We start from the raw sequence: 21161 nt of genomic DNA on the forward strand, positions 1-21161 counted from the left end.
TATATTTAATGTACGCATTAGTATGTTTTTCTGTAGGGTTTCCATCGGGGCACAGTCAAAAGATGCTCAGGGCATAGACAAATCGCAAGGCTCTGGTGGATAAATGTGTAAACTGTTTGCAATTAATGATGCAGCTATGGCTCAGCGATTTACAAGTGGTTCGACAACGACGTGGCGTCAGTGGCGATTGTGGCGGTGGCGGTGGCGTATACGCGATTTTCAGATGCTCGAACGTTGCGTATGCGCTTTGTGGGCCGTACTTGAACAGACAGAAAATTGCATTGTGTAGACTTTTTCGCTCGACTTCGAGTGCAGTTCTCAGCCTTCCTTTGGGAGCGTCAGCGGTTCTCGAGGTGGCCAACAGGGCGAGGGAAGGGGGGGAATGGGAATAGGAATAAGCCACCTTCCATGCCAAATCGGGCGCTGGATGACTCAGCTAATGTGTTAGCCAGCTAGTTCCGTGGCAAGTGCTATAAAAACGCAGCTCTGGGCCCAGCTGGATCATCAGTGGAGCTAAGGTTCCAACAGAAGTCAGTCAGCGGTAGTTAATCAGCCCCATCCGATTTCCGATTCCAATTCCAATCCAAGGACCAATCCGCAGCTCATCAAGATGCGTAGCGCTCTACTCGTTCTCTTCCTTTGCGGCATGCTTTTCGCATTTGCCTCAGCCGGACTGCTGGGCGGCGGCGGTGGCGGGGGTGGTGGTGGTTACGGCGGAGGCGGCCAAGGAGGCTGGCAAAATAATGGCGGCGGCGGGGGTGGTCACGGCGGAGGCGGCCAAGGAGGCTGGCAAAAGAATGGCGGCGGCGGGTTGGGCCAAGGAGGCTGGCAAAATAATGGCGGCGGCGGCGGCGGAGGAGCACAGGGAGGCTGGCAAAAGAATGGCGGTGGAGGAGGAGGACAAGGAGGCTGGCAAAATGGAGGCGGCGGCCAAGGAGGCTGGCAAAATGGCGGAGGCAGCCAAGGAGGCTGGCAAAATGGCGGAGGCAGCGGTGGACACGGCGGTGGCAAGTCCTTGGCCGGGAATCGTGGAAGTTCCGTCTCCTGGCAGGGAGGAAATGGCGGCGGCGGCGGTGGCAAGCACGGCGGCGGCGGAGGAGGCGCTGGTGGCAAGCACGGTGGAGGCTGGTAGGCCACTCCGACCCCAAACCACCCCTTCAGCTGATGCTGATATGTGTTCCATGGCATAGAGATAGAGACCCTATAATCCTTCTAATTTTCTTTGATCCAAACTTTCTGCCCCAACTTTTTTCCTATTTCTATTTTTTTTTACTAATAAAAAAACTGTATGCATTTAAGTCGTGGTTTTTCTTTATTGCTTCGGTAGTTCGGTAGTAAAAAAGAAAAGTACAAGGTAGACAGCGTTCTACACGACCTTACCATAAATCGGACCTCAGTTTTCAATCAGCCACATGTCGAACAGCTGTCGCTTCTGCTTCTTTGAACCATTTAATGACTAACTTTTTACTCAAATTCTAGCTCAAAAGTTGATTCCCATTAGCCTTGGCTTTTTAAAATCCATCCCTATATGGGAAATTTACAGACAGACAAGTATATGTACTATATATCACTGCCTGCCCAAAGCTGTCATCGAGAAGGGGCGCGTCACTCAACCCAAGTCCCAAATGGCTGCCCAGAAGGCCATCCCGGAAGAGTCATGTCGCTCCCGAAGGGTCTCTAGCTATCAGTCATTTCACACTGGAATCCCTGCCACAAAACAGTGGGTATCCGCTATCTGGAAGACTTTGAGCCAGGGGCAGAAGGATATGTTCAAGCCAGAGAACATGCCGAACGACATGCGACTGCTAAAAGGTTTTTGAGGACGTTTTTGAAGACAAAGCGGAACAGGGGAACACGGAGAAGTTGAAAAAACCCAATACCATGTGTATCATAATGTGATGACGAAGTGCAGATTTCGAACTAAAATTCGCACCACACTGTGGTCTCCAATGCTTTGAATTTGGAGAAGAGGAAATATACATATTTATTAGTGCTAAAATTGGTTCTTTGATGCAGCTAGCATTTCCCTTTAAAGGTGGAAGAATGTACCTGAGGACATTCTCTGAGGACTATCCTTTTATACTCTTTGAAATTGATATCGCAGTCACACTTCTCACACCAACACCAGCCGTTACATCTCACTCGCGTCCTCCAGAGGGCGCACAATGCACGAAAAAGAGAAAGACAGAGAATAAGTAAGGGCGTGGAAGGGGTAAATTGGCTATAATAATAATCGGATCAATGAGATATTCGGCATTCTCGTAAAAAGGCTCATTCTCTAGAGTTCTGCGTTTTCGTATCTTCGAAATTGTGGACGCCACAGGTTTTTCTTCTTTTTGGGAGCGAAAGAGGCGGTGTGAGATTTGGAATACACTTGTAAAAGTGTGATATCACAGAGTCTCTCCGTCTGTCTGAGCTTCTGAATCTAAAAGTCTATAAGAGATGAAGAAATATTTCCCCATCTAAATACGATTATCATCAATAGTTTCTTGTAACCTTCTAAATTCAGATACGGGTAGTAATAGTAAGGCTCCAACTCATTTATCACCACCTCTGGGCAAAGATTATTTGCTCCTTTCTACTTAGTCCAGGCTCGCAATCACAATTACATTGTTGTAAAATTTATTGACATATTAAGAAATGCAAAAAAAAGGTGGTTAATCTTAAGAAGACATATGTTATGTACAAGTGGAGCAGTGGTATCTAGTGTCGCCTCGTTGCCTGTCGTCGTATGGATCGCGCATCTCTTCACCAGCTCCAGCCGCCGCCACCTCCACTGCCGCTGGAGGACCAGCCACTGCTGCTCTTGCTGGGCCAGGCCGAGGAGCTGCTGCCCAAGGACCATCCGCTGCCTCCGCTGCTGCCGCCGCTCTTCCAACCTCCGCCCCCGCCGCCGCCGCTCTTCCAGCCGCTGCCTCCGCTGCCGCCGCCACTCTTCCAACCACTGCCCCCGCCTCCACCGCTTGACCAGCCTCCGCCTCCGCCACCACCGCTCTTCCAGCCGCTGCTGAGGCTGCTGAGGCTTGTCAAGGCTTGGGACTTCCAGTCGGATAGGCCGGATAAGGCACTCGACCAGCCGGATCCGCCTCCACCTCCGCCGCCCGAGCTCACTTTCCAGCCAGAGCTCCCGCCGCCTCCACCGCTGGGCCAGCCCGAGGTTCCACCCGAGGACCATCCACTGCTTCCCCCTCCACTGGGCCAGCCGCTGCTTCCTCCGCCACTCTGCCAGCCGCTACCTCCTCCTCCTCCACTGCTTTTCCAGCCCCCGCCGCCGCTGCCTCCTCCTCCGCCAGAGGACCAACCACCGCTAGAGGGCCAGGCGCTGATGCTGATCTTGTTGCCTCCCGAGGACCAGCCACCGCCGCCTCCACCGCTGCTGCCTCCGCTGCTCCAGCTGCCATGTGGCTTGGCAAAGGCGGTGACACCCAGAGCCACCAGGAGACCGGCCAGGGCCAAACGTCGCGTTGTCGAATGCATCTCTGCAGCTGCCGTGAACTAACTAATTTCCGACTGTGCCCACTCTCGGCTATTTATACCACCTGGCTGCCTGCTGCCTGCTGCCAGCCAGAGCTAAGCTCATCTAAGATTCTAGCCGGCCTCATCAGCCTCAGCTTCAGCTTCAGCACCAACACCGGCTTCCAGCATCGGCTTCAGGTTCAGCTTCAGCTTCAACCTCAGCTTCGTCGTCGTCGGCTGAGTCGTATAATCAGATGTAATTGCCAAAACTGCCAAAGCCAAAGCCGCCTGCACTGGCGGACGCCCGTCTGTTGGCTGTGTCTCGGCTTGGCTGTGTCTTGGCTTGGGCCTCATTATGCCAACATCGACTTTCAATTTCGTACGCTTTGTTAGCGACCACCAGTAATGGGTCTAGCAGTCTGCCCGGCAACGCCTCCAGACTCAAAGACTCGAAAGACTCATAGACTCCGTTGCGCATGCGCACCTGACTGCATCGGTATCCATGTTAATCCCTGGCGATCCATGGCGATACCGCATCATGATCACCGATTTATTGGCTCGCCATTTTTGTGTAACAGCCCAGACTACTTAATTGAGTTCGGTTGCTCAGGCTCAGAGCCTGAGGAGAGGAGCCTTCGATCGGTCCATCGATTCTTGATGCCTGCCCATTATTCAGAACGATATCTGGCCAGGCGGCAGAGCAGCCGAGTGCCCGATGCCTGGCGGAGGTGCCACCAGCTGTGTGTTTCTCTTTGGCTACCGTGCAACGGTTGCACATAATTCGTGCTGTCTGGCAAATAGGTTCGCAATCAATCGATCAATCAATCAATCAATCAATTTCAGTTCGGGTTCGATTTTTTGGTGCAACTTTATGTTCTTTATGTGTTGATACACAACTTATCCTAAACCAAAGACTGGTGTCGGATCACCGATCTTAGCACCTCGTCGGATTTTCCACCCAGACCCCAGAAGAGGAGAGGAAGTATAGTTTTCAACCCGACGCTTTTGATACCCATGATACCCATCCATTACATATGGAATTTGTTTTAAATTTTTAAAACTGTTTCATCCCATTAATTTCCGTTTATTATTATTATTATTATTAGTAAGACGAGTAACGGCCATACTTATTTTTGGCACTCGTTTCTTTCAGACTGTCTTTTGAGGCTCTCCTAAAATTAATTGAAAAGCAAGAAGAAAGCCCCCAAAAGCCATCTGCTACATCCTGATACACGCGTTTTAGATCTTTTTTCACAGCGCTGTCGAAAACACCCTTAACTTTGGGATTTTGCACAGTGCTTTAACAATTTCTGAAAACTTTTGCCCCCCCCAATATCAAAAGACTCGTAATTTTGGTATCCTTTAAAATTGGAATGGGGAAAAGAATCTTTTGCCATTTCAAGCAGTTATTTTATATTAAATAAATTAAATAAATAAATAATAAATTAAATAAATAAATTAAATTAAATATAAATATGGTGAATTTTATTATTTTATTATCCAACCTGTCAAAGGCAAAAGGATCTTTGAACCCCCACTTCAACTTTCAATCACAAATCGCCTTGCAGATCCTGTCCTTGAATGGACAAATGATTTAAAATTTGATGCTCAAGTATAACACTACAATCTGTATAGACCCATTTCATACCTACATATATCATTAATGTCCATAACCATGGATAATATAGACCATTTCTTCAGCGGAAATTACTTTTTGTACATGTTATCAAATATACTATTATTTATAGTACGACTATAGTATAGTATGAATGAATGAAAATTCTTTAGTTATACACGCTTTACTTCAAACCTCGAATACCCTAGTGGACAATTATTCCAATGTGAAGTCATGTATGATATATGCACATACATATATTATATCTACGTATCTACTATAGTCGCATATTCTATATCAAACAAAACTAGCATCTAAGGCAGACATAAAATAATAAAATAACAATTTTTCTCATATTGTGGGGCAAGCTTCTGAATCTCTAAGTTTATTTCGTCGGATAGGATTATAGTCAGGCTGAAATTTGTCCCCAAATAGAATACAAATTCTTCGCTAAAAGTGAAGAATGTTTCAGAACAAGGATCTGATCTCTAGAGAGTACCAAGCTGCCTTAAAACATGAATGGATTTTTTCCCTCTAAGAGTATACTACGAGTATCAGCGGTTACGAAAGACCGGCTTGTCTTAAATAAACTTGAGCATCGGTCATTTATCTTTGATGTGCCAAAGTTACGACCAGCTTCTATGCATTTTTCTTTTCAATGTAGTTTTGAATCGAAGTGAACTCTTCTATCTCATTGTCTACCCAAATGTCACGGTCAGTCCAAAGGCATATCAAATTTGATTGCACATCATGTGATATACATGAAAGCACCTCAAAAAGTAGGACTTTCAATTCGTGGAACTACAACCAATTGCTCAAGGAGTATTTAAGGGACTGACTTAGCTCCTAATGAAACTGCTTCCCGAATTGGATGTGTAGCCCCAGAAGAAACCAACGAGGAATGCGGCATTCGTGAGCTTGAAGATTAGAACTATATTTTTAGCCCCCAAGAAATCGCTTCTGTGCACTGATCGCATTGCTTCGCGGAGCCCCCTTGGAAAACCGCTTAAACCTTTTGACTTTTTCACGTTTTGCGGACAGCTCTGATGGTTTTCCATTTTCATGGGCGGCATAAAAATCAAATTTGGGCCTTTTGTGCGATCGACTGAGTGGCAGGGCAGACTGGTTGAATGCCTGCCTTTGCCTGAATGAGATTGGTGATCAATCAATTGCCACAGACACAGACATAGATCAGCAGATCAGCAGATCACAATGGCAGTGCACTTTGGTTGCGCAATTTCTGCACCGGGCCAAGTGCTAGACGGCCCAAATTGATTTGCCTTTGTTCGGTCTTCAATTGAGAGCTAACCGACCAGTCCCTGTCCCATTACCGACCAAATCGACTGACTGACTGGTGGCATCGCCTCCAACGATGACCTCAGGCATTGGGTCAAAGCAGGAAGCCGCAGAACCGAAGAACCACAGAACCACAGAACCTCAACCGGTTTCGAGTATAAATAGTCTGTCTCAATTAAGAATGGAAATTATTTTCTTGCAGATTGCATAAATTCTAACAAAAAGTATCTATTATATATGTTAAAAAAAACATGTGTACTAAAAAATAAAAAAAAATTAATCTTAAGCTATTGAAGAAATTTACGCGTGTTTCTCCTTCTTCTCCTTCTTCGGATAGCTTTTTGGTTGTCAGTTTGAACTAAGTTTGGATGGTTGGGGTTCAGGATGGTTTTTGGGTGGGACGGAAGTGGACTTGGGTGGATTTACCAGCCCTTGTTCCAGCCACCGGACTGGCCGCCGGAGTAGCCTCCGGACTGAGCACCGGAGTAGCCACCAGAGTAGCCACCTGACTGGGCGCCGGAGTAGCCTCCAGACTGGGCGCCGGAGTAGCCGCCGGAGTAACCACCGGACTGTCCCTCACTGATGACCTTGACAATGATGACCTTCTGGGGAGCGCCGCCACCAGAGTATCCGCCGCCACCGGAGTATCCGCCGCCACCAGAGTATCCACCGCCGCCGGAGTAACCACCGCCGCCAGAGTATCCGCCGCCACCGCCTTGTCCTCCTCCAAGTCCACCGCCGAGACCGCCCAATTTGCTCTGCAGGAGCTGTGCAATGCCGCCGGCGCCACCGCCACCGCCGCCGCCTCCACCACCGCCACCTCCGAGGAGACCGCCAAGGGAGGCCTGACCAACGGCCAGGATGGCGGCGAGGATCACAAGAATGCAGGCAAAGGGTTTCATCTCGATTTCGATGCGATGTGCTGCTCTAGTGCTGACTGCTGACGAAGAGAAGCGGAAGCGTTGACTAATTCCACCATCGGCAGACTCACGCACATTTATACCCCCGAAATCGAAGCAATCGCAATCGGAATCGGAATTGAAGATGCCCGTGCTGCTGGCCAGACAGAGATGGAGATGGACCCGCCGAACGCCTCGCCCAATTAGAAGCCATTGATAGACGCCGCGGCAGAAGCAACGCAGCATCGCGGCATCGCAGCAGCAGCACGCTATCGATTTCGTAATAACCCACATTTCCATGCCGACGCGTACCGAACCGAGCCGAACCGATCAGATGCCGAAGATGCCGAAGATGCCGAAGATGCCCATGTCCGTGTGGCCATGTTTGTTGCTGGCTGCGTGGATGCTTTGATGCTTGGATGCCGGCAGTTCTTTTGTTTGCTTATGCTAATCGCTGCGCATGCGCGACGTGCTCTGCGGCCGGGGATCTTCATCTTTTGTTTTCTCAAGACTGCACAGTGGCACCGTGCGGCTGGGCAGGGAGTGTGATACTTAGCACTCAATTATATCCAGGGCAAAACGAACCTTGAGTAAGGTTTTACATCAGTTACAAGCGCTTTTAGAAACCACCTGGAAATAGTCGAGGACTACTAAATCGAGGCAATACTGGGAGTCCCAGGAAATTACTCGTTTTTATGCAGTTTTAGAATGTGCCTTTTTGGGCTGTATTTGAATGCCAGGTGTTCCAGTTGCAGGAGGATATACTATATTTGATTTCCGCTTTTAAGAAGGGCACGCACCACGGTGCCTATGGCCGAAAGTCAAACAAATTATCGGCATATAATCAACGCAGCAAACGGCAAACAACAATCAACATTTATATCAATGTTTTGTCAGTTGGCCAAAGGCAGAGCCAAAGCATAAGCAGAAGCAGAAGCAACGCCAAGTGTCAGACTGATTAATGGACCCCACTTGGAGGAGAGTCGGGTGTGCTGCTTAAGCTTGCCCCAAGGCCTGCCCACCACTTAGAAAGCAAATCAGGAAGATACTTTACTCAGAACTAGGGTCCAACTAGGGTCTGCTTTACGGCCTAGTTAAGTCTATATGCCTATCTGTTCTATGTTTGTCTATTTTGAGGCTTGGGGCCCACTTCTAGCGCTGTGAGACTCCACATCACCGCTTATTAATACATGAAACCGGTTGGTTGGGAATCGCTGGCTGCTATTCTATTTCTATATCTCGGATTGGCATATATTTGCATAGCCGCTCGCTAGATATGGCCAGACTCCGTAGGCCTGCCTGTGTATTCCCTCTGGTTATCGGTACTAACTAAATACAAACAATCTCACTTATTCTCTCGCCCGCCCACACGAATGGCCCACGGGTTCAATGCACTTCTTCAGCACACGCCCTGCCCTAAGCCGATGGAAATTTATGCGAAACAAAGAAACGAAACCGAAAAAAAAAGAAATACAAATATTGTTTCTATATCGCAAGTCCGTGTGTGTATTTGGCATTTACATACTCGTTTGCCGTCGATGAATATTCATAATCGCATTATTCGATTATGGTTCAGCCACTATTTCAAGCTGTAAGCTGGCGACCCAACGACAGATCGACAGAACGACTGATCTTGAGGCTTCTTGAGGATTGGACATGTATCAATTGAATCTGAAACGAGTCTGAAACGAGCCAATTTGAAACAAGTAGCAGCTAATGCTAGACGTTTGTCAAGAGATTGCCTCTAAAAAGATGGAAGAGCCGATAGGCCATGCCCGACCACAGAGCTTGTCGCCATTCGATGGTTTCCTGATTGTAATACGCTGTCAGAGTCAGAGGTAGGGAAGGGAATCCGACTCCAAAAATCAATTGATGTTCGTTTCTGGTCTAAGAGGTAATAGAAGCACGCCTGGGGATATAGTCATCTTCTATTTCATTTGTTTAAACAGAAGGAAGTCAATTATTTATTTCGAATTATGATGAGTCTCGACTATCCCCCCAGGCATAAGAACGTCTCACTGGCTGAAATGTATAAGGTTTCCTCGTTAACCCACTCTCAGTCTCTCAGTATCGCAGTATCTCAGTCCAGATCTGTTCAGTTAAGCTTAGATGAGATCCAAGGCGACGATTTCGGAAGAATAACGTAAACATGAACCCGTTTGTGTGGCATCCCCATCCCCAACTCCATCCCCGCCCACAAAAACATGTCTACCCTATTGTTAGATCAAGATTCGAATATATGCATACATATGTATGTATATAGTGGCTTACAATGGGATAAAATTACAGACGGTAATAGCCGAACATAGCAAACTATTTCCCATCGCTTCGCCTTCAAGGTGCTGAAGGCTTCCATTATACTTAGTAAACCAACAGAATTAACATATTTAATTGCGAGCTATGTACCCAAATGAAATTACCAGTGCAATAGTAAACAGAAGTACAAATAGAAACCAACACCGAATCCGAATCCGAATCCGAAAAATGATTGCTGAATGTTTGCCACAAAAGTGAATGGAAATACGAGTACGGGCCGGAGGGGGCAACAGTGGGGGGGCAGAGTCATCATCCCGTCAGAAAGGGCGGGCATCCGTCTGTGGCAATGGCTCTAAAGCTGGACATTAAAACTTAAATTGATGATACTCATAAATCATTGCTGGGTAATATCCAATATTTCAATTGTTGGTCCAGCATTAATTCGAGTCCAAGCAAATTTGCAAGTTTGCAAGTGCACTCGCATTCCCGTTTTATGGCCATTAGGCAAGACAATAAATAACCATCTCACTGGCTGCATATCCATATGTAAATGCATATGTATGTATGCGCCAATGTGTGTGCGAGTACACCCAGCCAAACAGCTAATTGATGGCGGACCGACTCGTATAAATTTAAGCAAATTACACTGCATTGCCAGAGAATCATCACATCATCGGTGGGGTCGTAAAACATCGATTGTTAATTGCTGGCGAATCGATTACACCGCTTACGAGATCGTGGGAACGTAACTCCCCGGATAATAGTAGCTCCAAATGATTGACTTACTGGGATGTGAGTCACAAAGGATCATTCAAGGATTAGTTTCAGTTCTATCTACAAAATATAAAAAAACCAGAAGTCGATGCAAGTTAATCTATTAATCTCAGAGAATTTTATTCTTGAACAAAAGTCAACCAAATCTATCTAATAAGTCTTCTCTTTTTTCTATACAAAAATAGAATAATTAGGAATTGTAAATTTATAAGGCTTTTTTTTAAATTAATGTGTCCATTTTTAAGCTTGTCTTAATGAAACCTATTGTCATGAAAATTAAAGTTAGTTTTTTCTACATGCCATATCAGAAATCATTTCCTGGATTGAATACTGTCTATTATTATATTGTTATTATGTTTTTTGTTATTATTAATATATTGGCCGACTGTTAAATCATTCCGGCTTGCAACCACGTCCAGGCCCATTTCTATAGCAAGTAGGGTTTAAATTCTATACTCAATAAAAAAAATCATCGTTATTAACTAAAAAATCAAGAAAATTGAGTTTTAAACGGCTCCCATCCAGACCCCAGCGACGCCGCACACATGAACGCATAATTTGTTCAGACTTTTGTGTACATAAAACCGATCAGCGAGCGTACAAAAACGTAATTTAATTTGTGCCTGTGTGTGTCTGGCCGCTATCGCTGCCAAGGCACTCGGAGCCCAAAGGCCAGAGCCAAGCTCATACGAAGACCCACCAGGCAGAGCCAGAGCCAGAGCTAGAGTCAAGCACATGGCAAATCGAACGAACCCAGTCGCGAGACTCGTTGACGCCGGCGATCGTGAGTTGCCGAATAGAAACGCACAAAGCCAAAGGCAAACAAAGAAAAGCGCTGAAATCCAAAGCCAAACAAAGACGGCCAGCGGAAGTAAAACAAAAACACAACAACACCAACAGCAGCTACAGCAACAAAATCAAATGAAAAAACCAAAAAATCAATGCACACACATTTTCATACCACATATAACCGATAAATCGATGCGTTATATCAATGACAAGCGATCAATTGTTCCACTTCAAGTTTTTTTTTGGTTTTTTGTATGTAAAGGCGGAAAACAAAGTTTGTCTGGTGGGATAGTGTCGAGGATTGGCTTGGAACTGTTTGATCTTCCCTTGCTCCTTTTACTCCTCTTTTTAACTCTTTCCACGCCAACTTTCGCTTTCCGTCGCAATGACATTGACCTTCAGTAGTCGTCCCAGTCGGTCCCCCCGCAAGGGCAGAGCGTAAAGTGCACAGCTGAAAACGGGTTTTTCGGCAGCCAATGGGCAACGCAGATGGCGCCATCTACCGTTGAAGCTGCGTTGAGCTTCCGAACTACACTACAGGTAACTCTGGTTATGTTGGGCCCTCGTTGTTGTTGGTGGTCGTGTAGTTTTCATTAACGAGTTCTTGCAAAAGATGAATCGAAACATTAAAATATAGAAATTACTTTTGTATCAAATCACTGTGTATGCAGTGTCCCTTAGCTCAGACACTATCTGCCTTTTTCTGTAGGCAGTTCAAGTTTGTGAATTGGATTGGAATGAATTAGACTTCAACCATATAATAGCCAATTTATCCTGTTCCTCCATGGATCCATTGATCTTCAGAGACACCTAGATTTTCAGTGTGATGCTCAATAAGTGTGATATAGAAAAGCTTCAGTCCCGACTGCTTTGCATCAAAACGCAAAGGTTAGAAAAAGCTAACGATACAGCGTAAAAGCTTTGTTTTACGGAACAAGCTCTGAAGGTAGTGCTTCTTCTGAAAGCCAAGCTCACAACCACCATCTGTTTATCGATAAAGCTATGCCGTTGAGCCGTTGAGCTTTTACCGCATTCAAACAATTTAAGAAACGAACTCTGTTTTGATTGGTTATTTTTAATTGCATATTAGGTCCAGATTCATTATCGATTTCGTTACAATTTCAAAGGTCTAATCGTTCCACCAGCCAGCACCGCCGCGGGAGCCACCGCCATAGGAGCCGCCACCAGCAGCACCACGAGCACCACCGCCATAGGAGCCGCTGCCAGCGCTGGTGGCATGGTTAACTGTGTAATCGAACTCGGCGGGGTTGCCCCAGGCATTGCCACCAGAGCCGCCAGCTCCTCCTGCTCCCTGCCAGCCGCCAGCTCCTCCAGCACCTCCTGCTCCCTGCCAGCCGCCAGCTCCTCCTCCAGCTCCTCCTGCTCCTTGCCAACCGCCAGCTCCTCCTGCTCCTCCTGCACCCTGCCAGCCACCGGCACCGCGTCCTCCACCGACTCCAGATCCTTGCCAGCCTGCGCCCCGTCCTCCAGCGCTACCTCCATAGGATGCAGCGCCACCTCCATAGGATGCAGCACCACCTCCATAGGAGCCACCGCCAGCTCCATATAAGCCAGCTGCAGCCCCACCACCATTTCCATGTCCCTGTCCTCCAATATGGACCTTGGTGTTTCCATGGGACTGCGAAACATGCGAGACGAGTCCTGCTCCATTGGCTGGTCGGCCGCCGAAACCACCGCCGAAGCCACCGCCGCCTCCTCGACCTCCGCCGGGCAGATAGCCCCCGCCAGCGCCACCACCACCACCAGCACCACCGCGGAAGCCGCCAGCATTAGCCAGTGCCAGAGAGGCCAACAAGCAGACGAATACCTGAAAAAGAGCACAAAGATCAAATTGAAGTCCAGATGGCTGTGGATCCTTCCAGAGCTGTGGTGCTTGCCTTCATTCTTGGAGACTTGGATTAAGATTCGGGATTTGAGTTTTGAGATTGTTCTCGGAGCTGAGATCCAATGGTTTGTGATGCCTGTCCACCAAGAGACATCGCCATTTATAGTCAGAGTCTTGTGGATCTTCTACGGCTAATGATCTTCTCAAGATACGATACATAACAAAGATTCGGCAAGATACAACAAAATTCAATTTGAAAAGCGAAAAAATCGTAAAAAGCCAAAAACCAAAACATCAATTTGCCCTGCTCAATTATTAGATTCTCTCTGGTACTACTCCATCGCTCAATAGTTCCGACCTGAACTCATATTTATCTTTATCTTTGACGCTCTGACGCTTGGCCAGTGTCTTGTTTCTCGCTTTGTTTTCCTTGGCTTTAATTAAAAGTTTTAAATTAATTGCAAAGAGGCAATTAGCCATCACCGATTTTTGCCTGTGGGCCACCGATTTGCTCCCCGCACTTCGCACCCTTCATGGCAGCCGGCGCTTAAAAGACGCCCCCAGTGGACGCTGTGCGTCCAGTTTATGCCCAGCAATGGCCACAATCAGTGCTGCCCAACTCCACTGCGTGGGCGATCCACCCACTGCTTGTCTTCCTTTCTTTCCAGTTGGTTTATAAATTTTTTTTCTTTTTTGAAAGTGAGCAAATTTGTTTATGCAACCGAAAGTGCAGAAACGCAACTCATAAACCGGACAAACATCCAGAGATGGAAATCTCAACAAACACACTCAAACTCAAGTCCAATGATGTTTACAATTTCTAGATAGCAAACACAGTGTTTTCCTCCGAGAGGTTTCCCACAAAGCGATTAAACTCCATTCCCCATAGTCCCCTCCCCACTAGTTTCAGTGTAATTTATGAAATATGTACAGTGTTGGTGATACTTTGAATCAAAAACAGAACCAGCACCAGAGACATTCCACATTGAGATTCTTCTTCGTTGGATTCATAGGTACAATATCCTTAAGAGAAGCCCTTACTCGGCTTAGGAATATATTATTATTTTTCAAATCTATCAATGTTCAAGTCTTTCTGTGTCTCAGATTGAAGTTTAACTTATTTGATTACCCAAATGAAATAAACTATCCAAGATATTCGATAATTTTCTGTACTACGTATGTAAATCTTTTTGGAATACAAAAATTGTGCTAATGATATCAATGTGCTATGCTACATTTTATATAAAATTTTCTTATAATTGTAACTTATCTAAAAATGCAATAATGACAAATTTTAGTCACTTCGGACTGGTATATCTTCCCCGGAATCCCCATCCTTTTCATACCTTCTCTTCCTTGTTCCCCAATCCAATTTAACACATCAATTAGGCCAACCAAATCATCCAAAATTAGCCGTGATATATAGTGCTGGAAAATTGGAGATGGCATTAAGAGATGGAAATTTATGCGAGCTGGGGGCTGCCACTCCACTCCACCGAACAGAAGCTGCGGCAAGATGACAACTAAACAGCTAAACAGTTTTGTTCATACACAGATCAAATAAATCAGATATAGGGTATTCAAAGTGGCAGCCAGCTCTTAAAGCTGCTCTCCCAATCTGCGTTTTTCTCCGGCTGTCCCAGTGCAAGTGCAAGAGAAAGCCTCTCTCTATCTCTCTATCTCTCCCTCTCTTCGTCTTTCTTCGGCCTCAGTGACTGAGTCTCCAGCTCGAAGTCTCTGCTACGGACTCTCTGCCTTGCCTTTCGCTCTTTCGGTTGATTTTTGGAGCCGAGCCGGGCTTCATTTCAGCCGCTGCAGATTTGGCCAAATCATTCCGTTGCCAACGTTGTAACTGGAAAACGTGTTCGAACGGATCGCTGTAGCACCTGCCGTACGTCGCGCTGTCGTCATATCGTCTCTGTCGCGAGTGGTGCATTTTCCGGATGATTTATCGCCACTGCCACTGCCACCGCCCGTGTCCTCCCCCCTCCGGTGTGCCCCTCAGAAGTGAACACTATCCTCGGACTTGAAGTGCGTGACACCTTAGGTTTTTGCCGAGTTTTTGTTTATTTTTTTGGTGTTGCTTTTCATAATCGTTAATCATTGTCGGCAACTATTTATAAATGTTTGAAATTGAAAAAATTTCATTACCAAGCTACGAAATACAGAAAAAATACGAGATAAATATGATAAGTGTTTGCTGAATCATAACTTTTGGGTGCCAAGAGGAATACACAGCCAATAGATCGAGAGAGTGGTTATTAATATTCGAAAAGAATTGACAGGTAAGCTTAAGAACACCATAGATATATTTAAAAGTAATTAAAAAAAATACAAGGAACATTTGAGTACTATTATTACGCTCCTAGAAACAAACCTCGTAGTCCGGCAGTATTTTTCGCAGTCAAAATTTTTGCTATCGATTGCAAACTCTACAAGTGACTAGGCCTATAATCGTCTCAAATGAACAGGCGAAATGTTGTAAAGGACGCCGATGTTTTAGCCTCAAAAAAGCCTCAATAAAATCGCAAAAATCATGGTCCCGTCTTAGGGCTTGCAAAACCGGCCATGCCTAAAATCCGCTTGTTCCATTTTGTGTGTTTTAATCGCAATTCTGAGATCAGTTATTAAGTTCATACAGTTTGTATTTTCCTGGTTGAGAACATGAAAGCAGAGAGACTGTATTTTCTGGGGATTTTACTAACGTTTTGTTCGAGCCAAGACTGGATAATTCTAGTATAAGCTACTACTACTTAATCTCCATTCCTAACAATATACATACATCATTTGCATCACAAACACAATAGATATTTCACATACGAATAAGTACAGGGTACCTTATCGGACCAATATTGGAATTAATTGTCAAAAACTCATTGTCCAAGGTGCTCTTTCATATTTATAGATTCACATTCAAAGATACTTTACCACTGAAAGTCTTTGGCAAGCCTTCTTTTTTCTATTTTTATTTTTATTTTTTAATTTGTGGATAAATGCGCATCGGCTTGATTTTGCTTTGTGCAATTTTCTTTCGTCTAGCAAAATGTTCATGGTCTATTAATTGCCAGAGCAGCTCATTTTCTTTTATACATATGAATTAACCATATATGCACATATATTTGGCTTTTATTTTTTATGGTCTCATGTGGGGCCCACACTTCATGTACGAGCATATCGAAAATCAAAATCAAAATCAAAATCATTTTCAGTCAGCTTTGGGCAATGCCCCATGGCCCGGGGCACTTAGAAATTGCTTTGAGTACGATTGGAGCCGTACGCAATTTTCCATTAAACTTAGTCTAGCTACGGGTTTTTTTGCTGCTGCTGTTGCATTTGCAGAACAAAAGACTTGGGCAACAAACTTGACTGCGCTTGCGGTTTTGTTGGCTTTGCGATGGGGGCGGGGGCGGTGGCCGTGGCGGCAGGCGGCAGGCGGGGGCGACAGGTGACAACGCAACGTCTCTATGTGCATTCAGATGGATGACTTTCTCCCTGCCGTTTCGTGCCGTTTCGTACCGAGCCCCAGTGGCTCCAGCTGCAGACTCTGGTTCTAAGTGCCATTGCTAATAAGCCGCGGGGATTGTTGTTTGGTTTTTTGTTGTCGCTCACTCGAGGGTAGCCAGGGGCATGCAGATTCGATGATAGCACACGCTGCGGGCACAACATTCCACTGTGGAAGCTCAGGAAAATGTACAAAATTCTTTGGCTCCCAGGCATCCCCGATCTACCATCCTCCAAAAACAATAAAGATGTCTGTCTGAGGAAATTTACAAGTTAATCTATATATATTTGGATTGGACAGAATTTTTGGGAATTAAATATTCCAGAACCGACCTAGAAATGTTCCAACCGATCTCAACGAAACATATTCATAGTCTTTAGGTAGTTTCATTTAAAAACTGAGCATCAAAGGGTCTAACCTTTGGCGAACGTATCTCAATTTGGGCGACTCGCTCACTTGGAAAACAGTCTCCAACTCCGACTCCAACTCCGTCAGCGTCTCCGTTTCAGAGACTCTCGTATCCAAGCTCCAAATGATATTAATTGCCCCTCACACACCCATACCCATACCCATACACTTGGGTACTTAGTTGACTTTCATTGTCTTGACGGTGGGGTTTGTGGGGGTCTTATTATGCGTCAAGCGTACGAGTACGAGTATTTTTATGCTTCATATACATACTGGTACTCGTACTCGTACTCGTACTCGTATGTTTTCTGCCCTGACTTTGACTGCAGCTCCAGTTTAATCACACTTTTAACTCCGTTTCACATAATACTAATTTCATAATTTGCACCGCCCAACGCACCACCACCGCCAACAGCACCACCAACACCACGAGCACCGCACCGCACCGCACCGCACCGCACCGGCTGCATACATTTCAGCCGGGCCGGGGCATTTTCACTTTTACACATCGGCACATCGGTGGCAACAATGATTAAAATAAATCTCGCCCGTTCATTTTGCATAAGTGGGGACTTTTTCCCAACATTCGCCGATGGGAAATCTTCGCTTCGGGATCGCTGCCCGAGAAGTACTTCCAAGAATTCCGGAATGGATTGGCGGGTCGCTGGTTGTTGAGTGCTGGGTGCCACCCATCGCTGTCCTAGGCGTTGACATGCCTCTGAACAAGCTAACTGAGAGTAAAGTTAAGCTAGCGGATCATAATTGCTCCGCCAGAGCTACGACAGAGTACAGGTACTCTGGTACTGGTACTGGAGGATAGGCTACAGAAGACCCAGCAGCAGCAGGCGAGGATGGAGGGGCAGCAGAAGCTATCGTGTAACCAGCAACGCAGTCGAGCTCAGGTCCATGATCATGATCAAGTTGGGTCTGTTGATGATGTGCGGGTATTTCCACTTGCTCGAGAACCTTGTCTGGCAAAAGTAGCAGAAAGGATTCAGAAGATAACGATAGATTTGTGGGCTTCGAATAGGTATAAATGCATGTTCAAAGTTGTCATTTATAATATATAAATATTTGGAATACAATACAAAGATATAAGGCTTTGGACCAAGGAAACTATGATCTATATAAAGATTGCGAAAACATCTCAGAAAATGTTTCCCACTTCTTTCTTTAAAGAGTTTATTACTGAGACCTTCATTAAAAGATTCTTAAAATATAATTTATCCAGCTTTTTTGATGCCCAAGACTGCTATAGAGCTACATTCATGTTATCTATGTAACAGAATAAGATAGATAGAATGAAGGATGATAGAATTAAGTAAATATTCTTGGATGCTGTTGCATTTTTCAGTTACTGCTTAACCAGTATTCCTCATTGGTGGTGTACTAAAATTAGTTTAGTGGAAGGTGTACTTATTATTGTACATATTCACATATTTAAATATTTTTTTATTAAACTAAACTATCAAAGTCTTGTTAAAATCTTGCCAAAGATACTAGCTGCCATACAAAAATTAGCTGGGGTCTCTTTTAAAATGGAACCTATCGGGTTGATGCCTTAGTTGAAAGAATCAATAGACTATCGATGGAACCCTGCTAGCTATCGAGGGGCCAACTTAAGTTTTAATCATTAAAGCGTATTCTAGAGTATTCAATGGTTCGGTGCTGCTCTGTCAACGCCCTCCCCCTTGGGGTGTCGTTGGTTGTTTTGTTGTTTTGTTGCCTTGCGGTTGGCAGTTGTGCATCTTTGTGGCTTGTATCTGTCAGCAATAGCTGCAATAGCTGGTACCATATAATCAAAAGCGCAACCCAAAAACACTGAAAATAAATGCCAGAAAATAACAAATGGCGCGGCCCCACAGTGCAGTGGAAAAGGAAAGGCACACTGGGGCAGAGAGGGGGGGGCGTATAGCGCAACAAATGGGTATCTTTCGGTTGTATCAAATCAACAGTCTAAGAATGAAAGTTACTGTTACTACTGTGACTGCTGTTGCTTCTGTTGTGGGGAGTACGAGTACTTGAACAATACAAAACTGAGATGGCTAGAGGCCCCCATCAGCGCCCCTTTTTCTGGGTCTTTTGTCAATGTGAAAATTTATTTATTGCCGAACACATCATATTTTTCATTTCTCAGTGCCAATGCCAGTGCCAGTCCTCAGTCCCTAGTCGCCAGTCCCCATACCCTTTTCTTGGGATTGGGGTCTCTTCAGCAAACAATTAACATAATTATCAATGGTGTCGGACTTCCATTTGAGCAGCAGCGTCCGTCGACTGCACTTTTCACACTTTCCATGCGGCGCTTTCTGGTTCACAATTTGTTGTCTCTTCGCGGCCTTTGTGGCATTTGTCACAGAAATTATGCATAAATTTTGTGTGCGTGCGGGGTTTTTTCCTTCGGTATCTTTCTGCTCGCTTTCGAATTGGAATCGCTTAGTTTTGATGTTGTCTTTTGATCTTTTGTTGCCATACCAGGCCATTCTGTGGCCCATTGTCAACCCTTCACCTTCGGCCCGGCGAGAGATTTGGGGAGAGAAAAGCTAAATTGTCACAAGTATCGTAAATTTGGGAGCTTGGCACCAGCCGAACAATGACAAATCGATGACGGAGTCAACAAATAAATACCATCCGACATTTATAAACAAATTTGTACCCTACTCCCAGACATTTATTGTAATTGTGTGGCTGGAAAGTGAAACCTCAGACGGGCATCGGTAATAATCGGCCTCCCAATAACTCAGCACAATGCCAACAGCTGCCCAATCAATAAAGGGCGGACAAATGTTTCTGTTTGAACTGGAAAACTAGTAACTTTCGAACGCATTTCGATGCGACATGATCCGATCCAATGCGACATGACATATAATGCGATTAGGCGAAGAAGGCGATCAAATGCTGTGATGGAACGAACGGTTATCGAAGATCTTGTGATTTATATAACACTTGTCTGGGACTTCCATTGTGATCAAACATACATCATTGGAGAAGTAGCTAAAGAAATGGCTTTAACTTTGTGGCTAACGAATTGCTTATTTGGGCCCAAATGAAACAACTTTTAAGAGCTGTCTTTCTATAATCTATACAGATACTATGCAAAGTAGAAGATGTGCTAGATGTGCAGCTTTTGGCTTTGGCAACTGAATTCCGAATTGGGTTATCTCTTCCGAATGAGAGTTCCAATAATCCTGTAATCCTTTGCCCCTTTTCGACCTGAGGCTACGCCCGTTGCTATTCCGTTTCTCTGCTAGAGATGCATCGCAGCATCTTCATTCTTGTCATGATGCATCAGTGTCAGGTGTCGGCCGGACAAATCTAAATTCCCGTTACCAACTTAGCCACGAATATACGGAGACCCTCTGGCAGTGCCAAAGACACCATAATTCCATGTTTATCCTATATCTTTCCCATTATTTGTGCAGGTACATGGCAGTACAGCAGAAATTGAAAAACTGAAAAACCAAAAATGGCAATTGTATAAGCCAGACAGCCAAATTAAAACTTAAGAGATTAAAGGGGCTATATATCATGGCTACACTCGCATAATCACGACAGGCAATTCAACTAACTTATTCGCTCCCAAGCCTCATCACGATGCTCATGGGGCACGGGGCTTGGGGCACGGGGCTCGCGGCACGGGGCTTGGGGCTAAGACTAATCCAGCTGGGGTTTCGGGTTCGTGCACTGGAATCTGCTGACCTTTTGTGGCTTGAAGAGTATTCAGGTAGTGGCATAGCTTGACCAGACCAGACAGACAGCCTGTCACATCTCAATTGGCGCTTGACCAGAGAAATGGCAAAACACGAGGAGAGAGGAGGCTCTTGACACCAGCCTCAGTCTCTGCAACAAGTTGTACAAAGCTGATGCTCATGTTTTTGATGGTGCTCATGTTTCTGGTGTTGCTGGATACCGGCTGATGTTGCAGATTGTTGCAGATTACTGCCGATGATGCTGCCTGTGTCTCTGCTGCTACCTCTGCTGCTGCCTCTGCTGCTGGTCATGTTATCGCCAATGTTGTTGGTGCCGTTGCCACGCCTCCGGCTGGCCAGTGGTCTCTGTTGCAATTTCTGGTTTTGCTTACATAAAAATCAACAAAAAACATCAAAAAAGAAAGATTATCATTTTTCGGGAACTGCCGAAACACACATTTTTGTTGGCAGCTTTGTGGCACTTTAATGACTGAATCCGATCGAGAGGCGAACAAAAAAGTTGTGACTGTCATTAAGACGTTGTGACAACGAAACAAAACGAAATTGTTACACCACCTTTGCCTTTGATTCGTGCATACATTACATATTTATATGATATAGTGGTATATGTGGG

At 45.4% G+C, this 21161-nt stretch overlaps 4 protein-coding genes across 5 annotated transcripts; 1 reads left to right on the plus strand and 3 right to left on the minus strand.

The window, feature by feature from the left end:
* The first annotated feature begins 610 nt into the window (after nt 1–610).
* LOC113566590 (glycine-rich protein DOT1) lies at nt 611–1132 on the plus strand. 2 transcript variants are annotated; one of them, XM_026992883.1, is made up of 3 exons: nt 611–761; nt 894–1007; nt 1056–1132. In XM_026992883.1, exons 1-3 carry the CDS (start codon nt 611–613, stop codon nt 1130–1132), a joined length of 342 nt encoding a protein of 113 aa, XP_026848684.1. The 2 variants fall into 2 exon arrangements, with proteins under 2 accessions (XP_026848684.1, XP_026848683.1); XM_026992882.1 differs by having other exon boundaries at nt 611–1132.
* Nucleotides 1133–2748: 1616 nt separating this feature from the next.
* Nucleotides 2749–3477, minus strand: LOC6598452 (glycine-rich cell wall structural protein 2). The gene has a single exon (XM_002023543.1). The coding sequence runs from the start codon at nt 3475–3477 to the stop codon at nt 2749–2751; it is 729 nt and encodes a 242-aa protein (XP_002023579.1).
* A 3312-nt stretch (nt 3478–6789) lies between these two features.
* On the minus strand, nt 6790–7269 carry LOC6598493 (ctenidin-1). The gene has a single exon (XM_002023545.2). The coding sequence runs from the start codon at nt 7267–7269 to the stop codon at nt 6790–6792; it is 480 nt and encodes a 159-aa protein (XP_002023581.2).
* A 4945-nt stretch (nt 7270–12214) lies between these two features.
* Nucleotides 12215–13910, minus strand: LOC6598494 (glycine-rich cell wall structural protein 1.0). The gene is made up of 2 exons (XM_026992904.1): nt 13863–13910; nt 12215–12913 (listed from the first exon to the last, which is right to left on the minus strand). The coding sequence occupies exons 1-2, from the start codon at nt 13908–13910 to the stop codon at nt 12215–12217; spliced, it is 747 nt and encodes a 248-aa protein (XP_026848705.1).
* Between the last annotated feature and the right edge of the window lie 7251 nt (nt 13911–21161).

Source organism: Drosophila persimilis, unplaced genomic scaffold (genome assembly GCF_003286085.1).
Source record: "Drosophila persimilis strain 14011-0111.01,24,50 unplaced genomic scaffold, DperRS2 tig00000793-arrow-arrow-pilon, whole genome shotgun sequence".
Classification (NCBI taxonomy): Eukaryota; Metazoa; Arthropoda; class Insecta; order Diptera; family Drosophilidae; genus Drosophila; species Drosophila persimilis.